This window comes from Chrysemys picta, chromosome 3 (genome assembly GCF_011386835.1).
Source record: "Chrysemys picta bellii isolate R12L10 chromosome 3, ASM1138683v2, whole genome shotgun sequence".
Lineage (NCBI taxonomy): Eukaryota > Metazoa > Chordata > Testudines > Emydidae > Chrysemys > Chrysemys picta.
In genome coordinates, this window is record NC_088793.1 from 29,066,277 (window position 1) to 29,086,718 (window position 20,442).

Sequence of the window (20,442 nt, forward strand, 5' to 3'; positions counted from 1 at the left end):
TTAAGCCAAGGTGGTCTTTTGCCACATTTTCTATCTTTCCTAACCAGCGGAATAGCTTGCTTTTAGGCCCTTAATAGTGTCTCTTTGAAAAACTGCCAACTCTCCTCAGTTGTTTTTCCCCTCAGTCTTGATTCCCATGGGACCTTACCTATCAGCTCTCTGAAATCTGCCTTCCTGAAATCCATTGTCTCTATTTTGCTGTACTCCCTTCTACCCTTCCTTAGAATTTCAAACTCTGTGATTTCATGATCACTTTCACCTAAGCTGCCTTCTACTTTCAATTTCTCAATGAGTTCCTCCCTATTTGTTAAAATCAAGTCTAGAACAGCTTCCTCCCTAGTAGCTTTTTCAACCTTTTGAAATAAAAAGTTGTCTGCAATGCAGTCCAAGAATTTGTTGGATAGTCTGTGCCCCGCTATGTTATTTTCCCAACATATATTTGGATAGTTGAAGTCCCCCAATCATCTTTGGATGATTTTGTTAGTTGTTTAAAAAAAGCCTCATCCACCTCTTCCACCTGGTTAGGTGGCCTGTAGTAGACTCCTAGCATGACATCACCCTTGTTTTTTACCCCTTTTAGCCTAACCCAGAGACTCTCAACACTTCTGTCTCCTATGTCCATCTCCACCTCAGTCCACCATGTCCCCTTTGTCTTCTCTTCTCTAAATTAAACAATCCCAGGTTTTTTTCCTTTCCTTGTGGATCATGTTTTCTAGACCTTTAAGTCATTTTTGTTGCTCTCCCCTGGACTTTCTTCAGTTTGTCCACATCTTTCCCAAAGTGTGGTGCCTAGAACTGGACCAGTACTCCACTTGAGGCCTTATCAGTGCTGTGTAGAGTGGAAGAATTACTCCAGTGTCTTGCTTACAACACTCCTGTAATACATCCCAGAATGATGTTTGCTTTTTTGCAACAGTATTACATTGTTGACTTATATTTAGATTGTGATCCACTATAACACCCAGATCCTTTTCTGCATTACTCCTTCCTAAGCAGTCATTTCCCATTTTGGATTAGTGCTGACTTTATACATGTACTCTCTAGAATCATAGAATATCAGGATTGGAAGGGATCTCAGGAGGTCATCTAGTCCAACCCCCTGCTCAAAGCAGGACCAATCCCCAACTAAATGATGCCATTATCCAAATCACTTATGACATTATTGAATAGAACCAGCCCTGGTTGGTTCCAGTTCTATTCAATTGTGGTTGGTCATACAACGGGTTTGAAAGAATACAATGTTGTGGAGCTGAAGAGTTGGAATTGTGTTTTGGGGTGCATGTTGGCTAATCGTGTAAATTGAGGATGTTGTAGATGTAACATTTAGCTTAACTGGAGTTCCCCTGGATTTTTAATGACTGAGTTGATAGGGAATGTCATCGAGCCGTCTTAACCTTAATATAAATTGACTTATTTTGTGAAAGATTATGTTGGCCTCTGTGATGACTCCAAAGTAAAATGCAAATCTCAAATCAAACTTAATGCAGGACAAAAAAATCCCTCTGTTTAACATTTTGATGATAAAATTAAGATCCCACCGTCAGTACAAAAACTATTCATAGATTCTAAGCCAGAAGGGACCATTGTGATCATCTAGTCCAGCGGTGGGTCGGGACCCCAAAGTGATTTTTGACCCCATTTTAATGGAGTCACCAGGGCCGGCATTAGATTCGCTGGAATCCAGGGCAAGCCCAAGCCCAAGCCCGAGCTCACCCCCACCCAGGGCAGTGGGGCTTGGGCTTGGGGGTGCAGACCCCTCTCCCCGGACCTGGGGGAATGGGGCTTGAGCTGCAACGCTCTTTCTTCAGGGTGGCAGGGCTTGGGCTCCGACACCCCTCTCCCAAAAGCTCTTGTAGTAACTTTATTGTCAGAAGGGGGGTCGTGGTGCAATGAAGTTTGAGAACCCATGATCTAGTCTGACCTCCTGTATAGTACACACCATAAAACTCCACAAAATAATTCCTAGAGTGTATCTTTTAGAAAAACATCCAATCTTGATTTTAAAATTGCCAGTGATGGAGAATCCACCATGACCCTTTGTAAATTATTCCAGTGTTTAATTACTCTCACCATTAAAAATATATATCTTATTTCCAGTCTGACTTTGTCTAGTTTCAACTTCTAGGCATTGGATCGTGTTATAATTTTCTCTGTTAGATTGAAGAGCCCATTATGAAATATTTGTTCCCTATGTTGGTACTTATAGACTGTAATCGAGTCACCTCTTAACCTTCTCTTTGTTAAGCTAAATACATTGAGCTCCTTGACTTTATAACTATAAGGCATGGTTTTTTAATCCTTTAATCATTCTTGTGGCTCTTTTCTGAAACTTTGCCAATTTATCAATAACCTTCTTGAATTGTGGGCACCAGAACTGGATACAGTATTCCAGCAGCAGTCACACCAGTTCCAAATACAGAGTTAAAATAACTCTTGTACAATCACATTAGTTCTTTTGGGCACCAGATCACACTGGAAGCTCATGTTTAGCTTATTATCCACCATAACCCACAAGTCTTTTTTAGAGTCACTGTTTCCCAGGATAGAGTCCCCATCCTGTAAGTATGGCCTACATTCTTTGTTCCCAGATGTATACATTTACATTTAGCTGAATGAAAACGCATATTGTTTGCTTACGCACAGTTTACCAACTCATCTAGATCTCTCTGAATCAGTGGCCGCTCGCCTTCATTATTTAAAACTCGCCCAATTTTTGTGTCATCTGCAAACGTTATCATTGTTAATTTTGTTTTCTTCTAGGTCCCTGATAAAAATGTTAAATAGTGTAGGTCCAAGAAACAGTCCCTGTGGGACCCTTCTGGAACAGACCCGCTCAATGACAATTCCCATCAGTTAGCCATTTTTAATCCATTTAATGTGTGCCATGTTAATTTTATATCATTCTAGTTTTTTAATCAAAATGGTATGCAGTACCAAGTGAAATGCCTTACAGAAGTCCAAGTATATTACATCAACACTATTACCTTTATCAATCAAACTTGCAATCTCATCAAAAAATATATATGAAATTAGTTGGATAGGATCTCTTTTCCAGAAACCCGTGTTGATTGGCATAAATTATATTACCCTCCTTTAATTCTTTATTAATCAAGTCCCATGTTAGCAGCTCCATTGTCTTGCCTGGGATCGATGTCAGACTGACAGGCCAATAATTTACCAGGGTCATCCTATTTACCCTTTTGAAATATTGGCACAACATTAGTTTTCTTCCATTTTTCTGGAACTTTCCCTGTGCTCAAAGACTTTTTGATGTGGATGGTGGTAAAATGAGGACAGATATGTACATGGAATTGAACTTTAACATGGGGGGGCGGTGATACCCACCCATCTCCCATACTCTCCTGTACGAGGCATTTAATTGGTTCCAGTGTGGAAATTACAGGACTCCTTACCATATAACCCATAATATGGGTTAGGCTCTTTTCAGCCTACCCGCCCAGAGCTCTGCTCTTTGAGTTCTAGCAGCCTGTCCCCACAACTGGGACAAAGGGAGCAGGAAGGTGCAGACCTCGGCATGCAAGATTTCACCCTATCACATGAGCCTAAGGTCCATCCCCCAAATCCCAAGTCTTTGACCTCTGGGAACCGTTCATTTTATTCTCTTAACTGCACTGGAAACTGGTCTCATGTTCTGACAAATAAACAACTGCATTCCAGTACCTCAATTAGGTAGAATCATAGAATTATAGAATATCAGGGTTGGAAGGGACCTCAGGAGGTCATCTAGTCCAACCCCCTGCTCAAAGCAGGACCAATTCCCAACTAAATCATCCCAGCCAGGGCTTTGTCAAGCCTGACCTTAAAAACCTCTAAGGAAGGGGACTTGATTAATAAAGAATTAAAGGTAGTAACCACGTTCCTGTTTAACCCACTGTGGCTTGAAGGTGCTGTGAGGAAGACCATTTAAAAAAAACCCTCCTTGGTCCTGTGGGACCAAAAACTCCTTTCTGACTCCCTAAACAAGTGATCAGCTAGACCTGCAGCATCTGTCAGACTGGGTTGCCATTTCTAGTTCAGGTTGTAGGATGGGCTGCTGGAAAAGAGCCAAAAGAGGCTCCACATGGCCCCCACATGGGGTTAATCCTGGGATCTGGGGAATGCTGGCCAGTCAGCACCCTTCTCTCTCAGCAAGCCAGTGGGTGCTAGAGACTCCAGGGGGAGGAGTTACCTATCGTCCCTTGGCGAGTGTCTCCTTCCCTTGCGGCTGGGACTGTCTCCCATGCACTGTCAGCCCCATCAAGGTCCCCTACCCATTGATGCAGGTGATAGCATTTGAAAATCAACATTAATGGTCCAGTGAGCTCCTCAGCCAGCACTTTTAAAACTTTTGGATGCAAGTTATCTGGACCTGCTAATTTTAAAATGTCTAGTGGAATGGAAAGGGTATTATCAGCACCATGTCATGAGACTATATCATCTGTTTTTCCCCAAATACAGAACAAAAATATTTATTGAACATTTCTACCTTTTTTTGTGTTGTTACTGATAATTCTACCATTTCCATCTAGTAATGGACCAATACCATTGTCATGATTCTTTTTGTTCCTAGTATATTTCAAAAACCTCCTTTTTATTATCCTTAACTCTGCTGGCCATAGATTTCTCTTCATGTCCCTTGCCTCCGTTATCAATTTTCTGTAATTCCTAACTCCTGATTTGTATTCATTACTATCAACTTCCCCTTTCTTCCATTTGTTGTATATTATTTACTATTATTATTATTTACAGTTTCAAACGACAATAGAATTCTGTGTATTTTCATAGTAAACAATTTACTAACTTTTTGCACAGAACCATCTAAAAATATTCTCTTTGAAATTCCCCCTCCCCCCTTTTTTCATATTTCTTTGGATTATTCTAGCTAACCAACCCGCTCCAAACTTATCTCACACAAGCCTTCTTAGAAACAGATCAGTTTTAGATGGAACACATACTTATTCCCCTAATTCTAGGTGCATAATTTTGAGCTAAGTCAAGAGTATTTAACAAAATTGTCAAGTTCTGTCAGCTACTTCCATTTTCCTACACTGTCAACCTGCCTTGCTGACTCTTCAGCTCCACTTCTCCAAATTTAGGATGGAAACTCTTCCACTATAAGTGTAGTATCTCCATGAGACGCTTATTTGCATATTCCAATTAAGCTTTGTCATTGGCAGTTTCTTTGGTTTTGCTACAGAAATCACTGCTAACAATGGAAATTGGTTGACGCTCTTTTTCTGTCATTCACCCCTCACGTGCTCACAAAGGTTTTGGTAATGATTTTAGCCTTTCTGAGGGCATGGCTACACTTGCAAATGTAGAGCGCTTTGAGTTAAACCAGCCTTCGTAGAGCGCAGTAGGGAAAGCACTGCAGTCTGTCCACACTGACAGCTTCAAGCGCACTGGCGCAGCCACATTTACATCACTTGCAGCGGCATTGGGAGCTGTGCATTATGGACAGCTATCCCAGCATGCAAGTGACTGCAACGTGCTTTTCAAATGGGGAAGGAGGGTGGAGTGTGACAGGGAGTGTGTTGTGTGTATGTGGGGGGAGAGAGAGTGGGTTTTGGGGGGACTGAGAGCATGTCAGCATGCTGTCTTGTAAGTTCAGACAGCAGCAGACCCCCCCCCCCTTGCCTCTCTCTCACACACACAGCATTCCACACTAATGGTTGCTTTGTCTCGGAGCAGATAAGCAGCCGGCTGTCAGAAACGGAGCTTTCAAACAGCATATCCACATTCGTACAGCGAGTTCAAAACAATGAGAAGAGTTGCTACTTGACTTTAAGGGGATTATGGGACGTTTCTGGAGGCTGATCAGAGCGCAGTAATGCAACACCTCATCCACATTGGCGCCGCAGTGCTCCAGTGGGGGTGCAGCAAATGTTATTCCACTAGCTGAGGTGGAGTACCAGGAGCGCTGTAGCCGCAGAGTCAGAGCGCTCTATGTGCTTTGCCAGTGTGGATGGGTAGTGAGCTAGTGCGCTCAGGGCTCCTTTACTGCGCTGTAACTCGCAAGTGTAGCCAAGCCCTGAGTCATCTGGGGTATAATCTATACCTGTTTTTAGATGACATACTGAGAGTATTGTCCACAGAAATCTCGCAGGAAGAAATGGAGAAGAGGCAGAAGACCTTTTCCATGTTTCACGCACACGCATATTTGTGATACATTTAAAGAAGAGGTTTCTAATCCCATCTCAGAGGATCTACTACCTCGGAGTCAAGAGACTCTGAGATATCATGGAACTGAATATCATTAATCCACTTCATTGTCAGCTCCTGGGTCTTCTGATCTCTTGTGTGCATCATACAGCATTGGAATACTCATCTGTCTTTGCCAGACTCTGGGGTCTTGTTGACAACTCTGAATGAAGTAACAGAGAGTCCTGTGGCACCTTTAAGACTAACAGATGTATTGGAGCATAAGCTTTCGTGGGATTCACCCACGAAAGCTTATGCTCCAATACATCTGTTAGTCTTAAAGATGCCACAGGACTTTTTGTTACTTTTTACAAATCCAGACTAACACGGCTACCCCTCTGATATCTGAATGAAGTACTTCTCTTACTTGCAGGGAGAGATGTAGCCCAATGCTTTTTGGATATGGGAAACGATCAGTTCAAGAAAGGAAATACAGTTAATTTTCCATTGCCCCATGCTCTTATTGGAGAACAGTCAGGGAAGCAGAGGTTTGATAACTTAGGAATGTACATAATTGTATGGCGTTTCTTATAGAAATCACAATTGTGTGACATTGTGACTCATGATTTCCCAGTGGGATGTGCTAATGCCCCAACTATTAACACCAGTGCAGAAGTTTCTGATTTCCTTCCGCCGAAGGGCTGCACAAATATAACAGGATAGAAAGTTAGGCTAAGGAAACAACAAGGCATCAGGCATTTTCAGTGAATTATGTAATTAGGCGAAAAGATTTAGCTGTATTTAATTTATTCGCCTTTTAAGCAGTCTTTGTAATTTTTTTATTGCTCTTGAGAACCTTTTTGATTAAATTCATGTCGTTTTTCTGTAGCTGAACTGAAAACAAAATGAGCCTTTATCAGTTTAATTACACTAGACTCATGCAGTCTTCACCTTAAAGCTTCTAGGTTTCCTGGGGGGGCGGGGCATACAAGAGGGAGAGAGAGAAAAATGCACACAAAATACCATATAATCTGTGTGAAGGACTAATGTTTCATTAATTATGTTTGCTTTTGTCAGTAGCTTCTGATGATTTTACTGTTAATTAGGAGGAAAATAAAAAACTGTATTCCTAGTGAAAATTTAGCGGATGATTGTCATGTACAAGTCTTTTGAATTGTAATTCTTTTTCATTGTCCTAACCAATTTTAAGCAGCTCAGATAGTATCAGGTTTTTAAGAAGAAAATTACTTGCTTCCAACTATGTATTTATTTTAGAAATGAACTTTATTTGATTACAGTTAATTGAGTTCATTTCTATTTTATTTTAAAATACATCCTTACCATGGATATCTAGACTTTCTACCTTAGGAAAAAGGGCCAATTTACCAATTTTCTGGTAAAATAACACTTGCCCTTCTACAGCACCTTCCATGTGATTATCTCAATCACTTTGTAAACATTAATGAATTAACATTATCCTGGGAAAGTAAATATTGTCCCTGCTTCACATATGTGATAATTAAAACATAGAGAAGTTAAGGCCTCAGTTTTCAGAAATCTCCTTTAATTTCTGTTGTCTCAGTACAACCCAGTTTGAGGTACATAGCATGATTTCCATAGGTGCATTTGCACTTCACAGTGAAGCCACCCAGAGCTTTTTAAAAAATCAAGTCCTGGAGGTGTTTCAGGTTTTTGTACCATCCAAAACCTGAGGAACCCAAAATTAGTGAACACACTTTCTCCTAGGGCATAAAATTTGGTTATCCATAGAAAGGGTGTATCTTAAATGACTGGAAAACTAAATCACAGAAAGTCCTGTTGCAGAGCTGAAAATAGGTCTCATATCGCCTCATTCCTAGTCCTGTGCTTTAACCACAAAACCATCCTCATTCCCTCTGTACCTCAGAGAGCCATTTTCTCTGTTTGGATTGTGGTTTTTAAATCACTCTTAGAGTTCTTTGGATATTTGATGATATATGAAAAACAAATTCCCTTATTTCACAAGCTAGTCCAAAAAAACCTCAGGCCCAACAAGACAAGATGGGAAATTTCAAGTCAATCTATAGAAAAATCTCTAATAATGTAAGTTTAAATATCAAAGGAGTAGCCATGTTAGTCTGGATCTGTAAAAGCAGCAAAGAGTCCTGTGGCACCTTATAGACTAACAGACGTATAGGAGAATGAGCTTTCGTGGGTGAATACCCACTTCTTCAGATATATGTAAGTTTAAATGTTATAGCTCTCTTGATTCAATGCCAGTGTTTGAAATTTTGTTTTTGTTTCCTTCTAGTTATTTTTTTAAACAGATTGGAACCATCTCATTGTGCATATAGCTGTGTTGTTTCCTTATTACAAGTTACCTTTTTCAGCATCCCCTTTCTTTCATATGGTTTATTACTTCTGCATGTTTCTAGGTGGATGTGGGGTTTTTTTTTGTTTTGTTTTGGTTTTTTGTTTTTTTCCCAAAGAGCTAGAGATCAAACTATTGATGTGATGTTGGTCAAAATGGTCTCACTCTGTTGAGTTTTACCTAAGGGTAGTGCATGGCACCCCCTAAATATTTGGAGGACCCAAATTGACAGTGGTATTTAAGAAAATGTAATTTTTATGTCCATTTACCAATACAGAAAAATGACTGGAGGGTTTCCATTCTCGCCATTTTATATGCTTTAAAGTTCGACTCTTAAGTGCTGTAAAATAGAAATGGTTACTAGGAGTGCTTTGAAATATGATGTGCCTCATAGAGTTGCAGGTCAGCATTAGTGATCCAAATTTGGGGTCATTTAACTGAGGATTTCCTGAGTTACAGGCCCTACAGAAAATGGTTTCTGTGTGCTGTCTTATACTGTTAAACTGAGCGGTACTCATGACTGGATGAATCACAGATGTGGTTGAGTTTGATGGCTGTGAACTCATCCATCAATTAACTAAGGGTAAGTTAATTACAAGTCCCCACCAAAGAGGAAAAAAGTTTTGGACTGAATGACTGCAGGTTGCCGCAATTTGTGAGTCATGGGTGGCAATTTTATTTTTGAGGACTATAATCAAAGTATTGAGGGAAATTGGACACATGAATGCTCCCTGGGAGGGGGGAGGTGTATTAGGTGCAGAGATATTTAGGGCTGCAGCAAGTCAATTTTGACCGAAAGTAGTGCATGGCACCGATTACATCTTTGGGGAACCCAAGTTGTGAACGATATTTCAGAAAATGTTCACTTCTTAGCTTGTGTAGATGGGTACTATGGAAGGATTATAGTGCATGTGTGCCACTACAGAAAAACAGAATGAGATGTTTTCTTTGCAGCCAACTTATGCTTGCCTGGGCAGTTTGGGGGAATGTACCCATATCACTGTTCCTGTTGAACACCCCTCCACTGATGTTTCTACTCCAGAACTTTGTACTCCTGTGCAATACAAATTTAATAACTCGTATAGCTTGCTATATGTTGTCTTTGTTACAACGTGTATTTATTTTAGGTGAGGCTTACTGTGAACACAGCAGAATAATCAGCAGCCAGTCTTATCAACATTTTTGTTATATGTAGGGAGGAGCTGGAGACAGAGGACTTTGCGGGAGGGATAGAGACAAGGAGAGGAGTTGCGGCTGCAGAGGGGGCAGGAAATGAGGATGGGTGGTAGGCAAGTGTTGGATTGGTTACTTGAGAAAATCTATATTTTACTGGTCCCAAGGCAGGGCAAGTGGCTGCTTCCAGATCTTGGAGCAATTAATGTGTTTCCAAAGACACAAAGTGGTCGTTTGCAGCTGATAGTCCAGGTACTTTGACTACCAAGGGAAAAGAAATGTGTGTGCTGCCAGAGTTGCCAGCATGTGGATTCTGGGAGATTCCATGTTTTGCCCGCATTGCAGCATCTAACCAGTGACCTAAGAAGTTGTGATCTTCAGGTGGAGATGATCTGGGCCTTTATCCCTAGGGTACACGATACAACGTATGAGAGCAGATCTGGATCTCATCAGAGATTTGTGTGCAGGAGCTGTTTTCTCAGATTTCGCTGAGAGTCTGAATAATTGCTACAGCCACAATATGAAAGTGATTAAGTATTGGAAGAACATTAATCAGGAAATTGGAAATGGGCTGACCAGACAATGTGCACTATATGGCATAGAAACATTACCCGCTCTGACATCTCACTGTTTCTTGGAGATGGGGCACATCTACTGGATAGGGATTTAGGGGATCTTTCTCTCAAACATAAAACGCTCAGTATTTTGGAACAGAAATCCTGTCTCAGTTCTTCCACCAGCCCTATCACAAACTCCACCCTCGAACCATTTTGAAACAAGACCAGGAGCCCCATTCCACTGTAACATGGTTGTCCTTCGCTCTAGGCACTGCGTATGAGTCAGTTACAGAAGGGAGGTAGTAACAGCAATAGAGATGTTTCTATACCAGGAAGTAAATGCATTCCTGGAAATGCATTCCCTACTTGTGATGTGGGGGCGGTGAGCACCTGGGTACAGTAGTGGGGAGGGGGGCAGGTTGGAGGGGGAATGCAGTTGAATGGCTCAGGGGCATGGCTAGCAAGGTGTGCCAAAACCAGCTGATGTGTTGGGAGGGAAGGCCAGCTGGTTCAATAACAAACTTGTGGGACATGGCATCTACAACTGCCAAAATGACAACTAATTCCTACCAACAGTGTATCTTTTTCTGTTGGATAAAAAAATATATGAAAAAACCTGGAAAATTCAATGGCAAAAAACCCTATGTTCATTCAAAGTTAAGGTATATCGTCCCCTTGCAGAACGCTGGGTTGAACAAGACTCAGACTTCTGAACATCAGGATATCTAGAGTTAAGGTTGCTTTTGCAACCTTAACTCTGTCCTCTTTCAGCAGTTACACTCTGTTAACACACATACCTTTACTCTGCCAAGCCCACAGTTGCTGAAATGTACAAGCTCTTCACCTCCCTTTACAAGGCATTCACTCTTACCCACAGGACTCCATCGACCACTATTATAGAACAAAAAGAAAAACAAAACTGGTTGCCTTTCTTCTGTTCCCCTGGAATAGGCAGTAGCCAATGGGAATTACTTGCATACACTCAAGGTGCAGTCAGCATGTTAGGTGTATCTAAAAGAACTGATGGAGGCAATAGTTGTGCCTGCTTGATAAAGGTGTGTTTGTGATGTAAGGAGCTGTAAGTGTGAGATGAGATCTGTGTTTTGCATCCTCTGATGTGTGAGAGCAAAAAGAAAGGACTGCAGGTGTACCTTCAGGTTCTAGTATGCATCATTTCAGTGCAGAATTGTGAACATTTAGGGCTTCTGATTTTAGGTTATAACTGATACTCTAATAAAACACCCCGGTTATGAGAAAAATGAAATGAGCAATTATCCAATAAACACAAGAAATGGTTACTCAATTCATGTTGACTTCATCCCTTTCACAGTGCAGTTTGTTTATATAGGTAAATGTCACTGCTGCCTGGCTTATATCTAAGGGATTGTCTACCCAGAGCAGTAATGTGGACTATGGGGATGTGATTTCTAAAGCACACTAACATGTTACAATTTAACTAGTCCATGTAGATCCTGCTTTTATGCACTAAAGATTCCCTGGAGTGCTTTAACATAGTGCTATATGAAATAGCACTTCGTTAAAGCGCAGTAGGGACAAATACACCAACCAGGGGTTCAATATGAAGCTTGAACTAATCATGTAGGGCATTTTTTATACCTGTAATAAAAAATTAAGTAGACAAGAATTTTGGGAAGTACCTGGAAAAAAAATCTTATCATTACAGTATACAAGAGATCCTTGAAACCCTCAGACTTCTGAACATCTACATAGAACTCAAAAAGTGCTAAAAATAAGCCTAGAAAATGAAATTAACAAACCCTGAAAAACAGAAGCTCTACATACATTATGTAATTAGCAGGACATGGGGGGGGGGTTATTACTAAGGGTATTGTCAGTAGTGAGCTGGGATGTGAGAGCAGAGTAAGCATTTATTATCCACATGGACTCAAGTGTGGTCAGTGTCGGGTGTAGCTGGATTGATTGGTCGAGGCACTAGTTAACTCTGTTTTGTAGAGATGTGTTTGTAAGATCTGTGGATTACTTTGAGGTGTGTGACGGAGCTGTGATTGTGATATGAGGAGATGGATGCTTCATACCCTCTCACGTGAGGAAAGGAAAGAGCTGCATGTGTACCTTTAGGATGCAGTATCCATCATTTCTTTGCAGAATTGTTATGTCAGTATCAGGACATAGGGCTTTTATTACAAAGGACATTGTCAGCAGTGAACTAGAATATGAGAGGACTAATACTTTAATGATGGTTAAATGAAAGTGTAGGTTAAGGTGTTATGCTCTAAGTATAAGGGAGTTTTAAAAGGCTGTGAAGTGATTCTTCAATTGTATACATGTGATATTCTTTCTGGGAAGTTGGCTAAGTGTGTGAGTGTATTCCAGGATCTGGAACCTCCTGAATCTTACAGTACCAAGGGCCAGTGTCGTATATGTGTATCAGATGGAATCCTGTGGGTGAGAGTGAATTAGTGGTAAAAGGAGGTGAAAAGTTTGTACATTTCAAGCACCTGTGGGCTTGGCAGTGTAAAGGTATGTGTATTAACAGGGTGTAATTGCGGCTTTGCTGATAGAGGGCAACCTTACCTCTGCATTTCCTGATTTTCAGATGCTTAACTCATCATTCTGCAGGGGGACGGCATGCCACCAAACAACTTTAACTCTTTGTTAAAGTAGTTTTTTGCCATTCAGTCATTTTTAATCTACTGATCCAATGCTACTGAGATAGACCCTGACTACTAATCAACATTAAAGAAGAAAATCTGCTAAGGTTTCAAAACCTGCATGTCAGTACTTTCCTCAAGGGTCATCTGTGTAGAGTAGTTATTTTCTTAGCTAGGGCAAATATTGTCCCACTGCAGTTGCATAAATTACAAGGTTGTAGAAATTACCATAACTCTAAGGGTAAATGTGAAAAGCACTGTAATTATTCCTCTGCATATTGCAATACCAGATACCTTTTGGGTTATCTCATCTTTGGCAGAGCAATCATTGATGCCTTTGACATTTTTCAAATTAGTAGGAAGCCATAGTTCTCAGGTATAGAAAAAGGCTGCCACTTACTCTAATGATACAATAACTGTATTGTCCTGATGAATTGAAGGAAGGGTATAATCTATCCCTGGTGGTTGAGTTGTTCTTAGCAAACCAATTTTGGAAACATTTGTCTAGCATCCTTTGTTCTTAAAAACTAAAATGAACCACACTAAAATAGACAGGTCAGCTTAACCATCAGTGCCCTTATAACAAATTGTATGAAAAGACACTTGAGGCATAAAGTGCTACTGTAATTCAGTTTCCCCTTAAGTATTCAATCATTTTTCATGTTTATTTCTCTAGACTTCATATGAAAAGATTTGAAATTTCATTCCATAAGACAAATGTTTAAACAGCACTGCAACTGTTATCTTTATATAAGTAGCTAACAACAGGCGCTCCAACGTCTATCATTTTCTGACATGTGGAGAGGTGTGTCCCCCAACTGTGGAAATTCCCTGACTGGATACTTGATTCATAATTATTGTATTTAATCCTAGGCAGACTGATTATTGAAGAGCAAGTATGCTGATACAATTTGTGCATAGCCTTTAGTCTATTAATAATCAGTAGTAGGAAAATACTCACACTGAATTATGTTACCCTGCAGATTTTGCCAATGTATTTCGATAGTTTTTCATATGGACCAGGTTTGAGATGGGCATTCTGAAGAATACCAAATGTTCCAGGCCATTTTAACTCTCCAGGTTTTTTTCTTAAAGTGCATTTGAGTGCTGTTATTTTCTCCTGTTGTTTATTTCCATTTTTGCTCCTCATATCACATATGACACAGAGATAAAAGCTACTAATCAAGTAAGGAAACTGAAAGTTGTCACATTTACTGAATATTCATAAATGACCTTCAGGTGTTCAGACAAAATTAGATATTGTGTCCAGAAACCTTTATTCTAAAATAATCATGTTTTTGTATAAACTGGTTTTGTTTGATTCTTTTAACAGCGATAATGGTGCTGACTTTACTTTGATAAAAGACCCGCTTCAGATCCTAGAAGAGATTGTTTCTGCAGTCCACGCAAGTGCTGAAAAGGGGTAAGAATGTATATGGATACTGTTAACCTGATTTTTAGTGGGTTGTATATTATTATAGGCTCGCCCATGATCTGATCATAAGATAATCAGGTTCTCGTCCTGAAATCAGGCTACAGAGAATTGAATGTAGGGAGTTCAGTATTTTGCAAGGAACCTCAGGGTGTGTGGCTAGAATGCTCACGCTGAGGTCAAAGCTGAGCTTTGGAGATTTTTATTAAAATAAAGGAAAAAGTGATCAAAGTTCGAAACCACAGAATCAAAAAGAAATAATAGAGTTCTGTGGATACCTGTGGTATCATTCCTTACAAAAGCTGCTTAGACTTGCACATTCACACCCTTCCTTAGCGGACCTGGTGATGGGAGACAGAGGACCAGCCTTGTCTCTGGTATGCCAAATGAGTCCGATGCTTCATGTTCCTCAGTATCCGAGATGGTGGAGAAAAGGGTCAAATGTTGAGTGGCTGTTCTATTGAAAAAGCTAAGCTAAAAGCTAAAGACAAAAAGAACAAAAGGGAACTAAACTAGTTGGATAGAGCACCCCTTCGCATGATGGTTTTGCCCTTTTATAGGGTCTTGGTACCCTTCTAAATATTCATGTCAGTGCCCAATATTCCATGCCCAAATCTTATTTCCTCACCCATATAAGCTTAGGGCACACTTACTCTAGAGCAGGGGTAGGCAACCTATGGCATGCGTGCCGAAGGCGGCATGCAAGCTGACTTTCAGTGGCACTCTCACTGCCCGGGTCCTGGCCACCAGTCCTGGGGGCTCTGCATTTTAATTTAATTTAAGTGAATCTTCTTAAACATTTTAAAAACCTTATTTACTTTACATACAACAATAGTTTAGTTATATATTATAGACTTAGAGAAAGAGACCGTCTAAAAATGTTAAAATGTATTACTGGCACGCGAAACCTTAAATTAGAGTGACTAAATGAAGACTTGGCACACCACTTCTGAAAGGTTGCCAATCCCTGCTCTAGAGGCTAGCGTATTCATACATATTAACAGCATAGCCATACATACTAATGCCACTTAGCTCATTCTTGAAACCTGTTACCTTTGGCCTGGACCGTTACTTCCATGTTCTTGTGGTGTACCTCGTGGTTACCAATAGGTCCCAAAAATCTTTGGTAAACACATTCAATTCCCTAAAATCTAAAGGGCAACTGGTAGGCCATTTATCTATGCCAAAGGTTATAAATACTCATGCTAACTTGCTTTAGTTAATCGTACAGAATACAGGTCTTTAGGTTCCTTGCGTATGGGCTGTAATACGTCATACGAATCCTTTTGCTAACACTGTCAGATTGTTTTGGTCACAATGCTATGACAAGATACAGTATTGAATGTGGATACTTTCCTGCAAGGGAGTATATGATGAATTTATTTCTCACATGCATTATAAGACACCCATCAGTAGTACTTGACTTTTGCATAATTTAAAAGAAAAAGCATACTATATCCTACAATCCCTTGCAATTATCAAACTGAAAGGACTAGAGCCAAGAGCCTAATTACCAGTGGGGATTGCAACATTTTGTTGGAAAACATCCGAACAAAAAGATCTATTTTGCATCCTGCTGTAAAAGTGACAGAATCCCACGGGGAATTAATTCCAAACCCTAGGGCCTGCCACCAAGAATGCCTTGATTCTAGCTCCTGGAAATTCATCCTCTGAACGACTTTCACAATCCATTAGTTACATGAAAAAGAAAGCTCTCCCACCCGTCCAGTTCCTTGTTAATAACTCCCACTCTAGGAAAAAATAAGGCTTTACTTAATTATGAATCGATCCTCATCAGTTTGCTGTACAACACTCATTACCATTATACCTATTTTTGACTAAGCCATAACCAGAAGCAGCAGGCATGAAGCAGGGGGGAAGGTAAGGTCTGTACACTGAATCATTGTTCAAACTTCTAGTGCTTTAGTGTCCTGCCAATGTTATTTATCATTTTATTGGTTCTCTTAGCATTGCTACTCTTATGGTCGTGTCAGCACTTTCATGATAACTCAGCCTTAAAATTTATTCTGGACTGAAACATGGCATACAAATCACAGTTTGAGAGAGAAAATGTAGTATACCAAACAAAACCAAAAAAACAAAAAAAAAAGTGGTCTTATGGAGTTAAACAAAAAAGAAACTTAAGTCAGATATGTGTTTGTGAGCTTTTATAACTCAATGTGATGGGTGCTTTTCATTGACTTTGTGGTAGGGGGAATCTCACATCTTTTCATTGGCCTCCATAATTACACTTCTTAGCTGAGAGAACTGATCCCTGGAAGAAGTGCTGAGCCAGGGCTTTTGCAAATTGCTTATCTAAAGTAACACTGTGCGTTGGGAAGAGGCAGAACTCCCTCCTCCTCCCCCCACACACATTAAGGTATGTCTGCACAGCAGCTGAGAGATGTGATTTCTAGCAGAGGTGAATATAAACTTATTTCAGAGTAGTAGCTGTGTTAGTCCATATCCACAAAAAGAACAGGAGTACTTGTGGCACCTTAGAGACTAACAAACGTATTTGAGCATAAGCTTTTGTGGGCTACAGCCCACTTCATCAGATGCATAGAATGGAGCATATAGTAAGGAAATATATATGCTCATACAGAGAACGTGAAAAGGTGGGAGTTGTCCTACCCCATTACAGACAGTTTGACAAAAGGTGTGAGAATGCTTAACATGGGGGAATAGATTCAATGTGTGCAATGGCTCAGCCATTCCCAGTCTCTATTCAAGCCTAAATTGATTCATAATTTGCATATGAATTCAAGTTCACCAGTTTCTTGTTGGAGTCTGTTTTTGAAGCTTTTCTGTGGCAAAACTTTTTAGTTCTCTTTGAGCTAGTGTCTAAAACTAGCAGTGGCCATGGTAGCACAGGCTGCAACTTGGGCTAGCTGCCCCAGTACATCTCTCGGGGTCAGGCAGGTCTGTATTTGAGTGCCTAGCCACAGCCACACTACTATTTGTAGGTGCTAGTACTGGCTCTGGGAATCACACCTCCCTGCTGCTTTGTAGACATACCCATACTTAAGTACCATTGTCAAGCAACTCTCTATAAAGGGCAGGTTGGAGCATGCTGAGCAGGGAACATTAGCTGCGCCCCAGCTCAGCTTAGTTGTAGAAGATCTGAAATGAGTGACTTTAGACCCTGTCCTTGGCAGACAGCAGCAATGGACTTACAGTTGAGAAAACAGAGTCTAGTAGGATCCTCACTTCCACCTCTGTTTAGCACCTCAACAAATAAAGTGAGCAGTGTGTGTGTGTGCAGGTGTCCAGATTAGAGTTGAGAATTGGCTATTCTAAAAATGGCTAGATAAATTAAACTATTGCCAGTTTTTTCTTCCGTAACCTATAACAACTTTGTTTGTTTTTAACCCCAAACAGCCTAATAGGAAACTGCAGTTTAAAGATGCTCCGCTGTGCATTATTTCTTTCCGCGTGTTTTAGTAAGCATTTTTATGGCTCATACACATCTTTGATATAGAAGCTGTCTCATCGTGTGCTTGATAACCATGTAATCGGGGGGGGGAAATCCAAATATTACAGTAACCAGACAGACCAAAACTGTATAATAAATGCTTTAAAACCTGCATAATCCTGTATTTCTCTTTCAGTTCCTATTATAGGAAACTCCAAAACACACATGATTTTCAGAAGCAATTCCAGAGAACCTGGTTATAGCACTGAGGTATATACCTACTCCTCCCATTTAAGATAGTGGAAAATTTCTCATTAACTTGAGTTAGAGCAGGATTGAGTGCTTCAAGTAATAGTCCATCACAAATAGGCACACTTATAGGTGAGTTTAGGAATACACAATACAAAAGAGAGGCCAATATAATCTGTGTCCTGAATGTTAGGAAAACTCACTGACTCTCCATGCATTTCTTGGCTTTCACTTCTTGTTCATAAGTGTTTGTATCGAGAACTTGAGGTCAAGAGAATGGTGCATGACTGATCTTGGCTTCTTCTCAGTAGCTAGCGCTAGGGTCTGAGAGTCAGCCAGTCCACCCTTAGCACAGAATGGAGTTTAAATTTCAATCTCATAAATACCAGGTCTATTAGGTCTTGAATACTTCAAGAAATTACTGATATAAATGTACCACTGTAATTATACTTGTACAGCTCCCCATGTGGACACTCTTATTTGAGAGTGAGTTGCCTTTTTCTAATGTAGCTTATGTAGCTTTCATTTAATTTTGTTCAGCAAATTCCTTCCCAGTCTGTCTCCACCTCCTCCCCCTCCCACCCCCCAGAATATTTATTTGATTCCAGTTAGAAGGCAGAATTGCCAGTTTTTCATCTCAATAACACACAAATTGGCCTCCTCATATGGTTGGGCCTGTTGTGTGGGGGGCTGTAGAAATGGTCCAGGTTCCTGTTCTTTGTCCCATTTTTTAACATCAATGCTACCCCACTTGAGTCCTTAGTTGCAGCAACACTTCTGGTCAAAAGAGGCCTCATCCCCTTTCCCATTGCTTCACAGACATATCACTGGAATGGGTGCAATGGTTCACTGTGTAGTTAAGCTTCAAATGCAATTTCCATAATAACACTCTCCATGTCCAACCTATTTGGGGATTGCTCTTTTTAAAATTCATTTGTGGGTGAAATTTTCAATTTTTATTAGTCCAGAGATTATTTTGATTTAAATTTGGATAAAAAAAAATGGTTATAACACAGATCGTGACAAACCACCCTATTCAGTGTTAATTTGAACTGTTTCCTTTTGAAAGGAGCTGTCTGGAGTCTCTCAGTTTGTGTACACTGCTAACACTGTGGCATTTAAACACTAATGAAGTGTGAAAATCAATGTGACTATGGAAAAGATTACTCAGATTCATTTAAACATACTTGCTTATCTCCTTATACTTCAACTATTAAGACAGCAAAGTATAAAGCTTCTGCTTCAAGAAAGTCATAAAAAATTGAGACGTGAGCTTGCCTAACTTTTGAGAAATATTCCAACAGTTACTTTTAATTTTCACAGTTTTAATTTATGGTTTGAATGCCACTCGTTCAGCAGAGTAATTTCTAATTTAGCTCAAGTTCTGAGATAGATAAGATAATAATAGAGGCTAAATAATATTGAAATCCTCACAACTGAAAACTTAAACTGTCAATGTTTATTACTTCAGACCTTCAAGATAGGATAAATTGGTGTTTTCTGACTAATACTACTTTGCCATCTGTCTTGTTAGGACAAATAAAGGAACATTAGTTATAAATTACATTTCACGTGGAGCCACTTTCTTAAAAAAAAAAACCAACCCAATGATAGTTTGAAATATTACCAAAGAATAGCAGAACATTGTTTACAGATTTATTACATGGTAGTTTGGAGTCTGTATAGGACTGTGGACTCTTGCCTACAACTATTCGCTGATTTTACTAACCTGTACACTGTAAATACAGTTTAATAATCAGAATGCATTTATTCTAATATACTTCATTATATGATATAATCTATTCATATTAATTTATTTTCATTATCTGCAGTGCCAACCCCCTCTAATTTAATTATAAAACACCTCTTTTTCTTCAGGCAGTGAACCTATGGGTGCTCCACTTCAGGCGCCTCTCGCACTCTTCATCGGAGATTTTCAGTTAGCATTGTCCATTCAGCCTACGCATGCACCCTGTGCCTCCTCACACCAAATACTGAGGCTATGGAAGTGTGAGGGCAAACCACTCTCAGGTACTTCTCAACTGCCTCAGCCTTAGACACAGCACTAGTCTGGATTTACAACTGTGCCAATTTGCCCACATCCTGTCCTTTGGAGACCACATTGCCTATTTCCAGCATGCTTGGAGGCAGATCACTACAGACAAGTGGATCATACAGTTCATAATATAGGATTATGCCATCCATTTTACATCACTCTCTCCTTTCCACCCCCCTTCCCTGTCCCTCTTCAGGGACTTCTCTCTCAAGCTTTTATTGAGACAAAATTGAACTCTCTCCTTCGATTAGGAGCAATACTGCTGGTTTCTCCTCCTTCAAGGGATTTTACTCAAAGTATTTCCTTGTGCCAAAGAAGGATGGAGGTTGGAGACCGATCTTATATCTAAGATTTCTACACAAGTTTGTAAAGTTTCAAAAGTTTAAAACGGTGACTGGCAGCTATAATTCCTTCACTAGAGAAAGGGTATTGATTT

General features: G+C 40.1%; 1 protein-coding gene across 6 annotated transcripts in view; it reads left to right on the plus strand.

Moving 5' to 3' along the window:
• Nucleotides 1-20,442, plus strand: part of NBAS (NBAS subunit of NRZ tethering complex) — a 383,144-nt gene that overhangs the window by 290,979 nt on the left and 71,723 nt on the right. For 4 of the 6 annotated variants that reach the window (XR_010599418.1, XM_005293091.5, XM_005293092.5 and 1 more), the window contains exon 47: nucleotides 14,188-14,277. Coding sequence is in view for 5 of the 6 variants with exons in the window: in XM_005293091.5 (XP_005293148.2) it covers nucleotides 14,188-14,277 (90 nt within the window). In the remaining variant the exon portion in view is untranslated. Of the gene's footprint in view, nucleotides 1-14,187; nucleotides 14,278-17,897; nucleotides 17,972-19,828; nucleotides 19,982-20,442 lie in introns of those variants that run through there. The other 2 variants (XM_065587677.1, XM_065587676.1) reach the window with 2 other exon arrangements.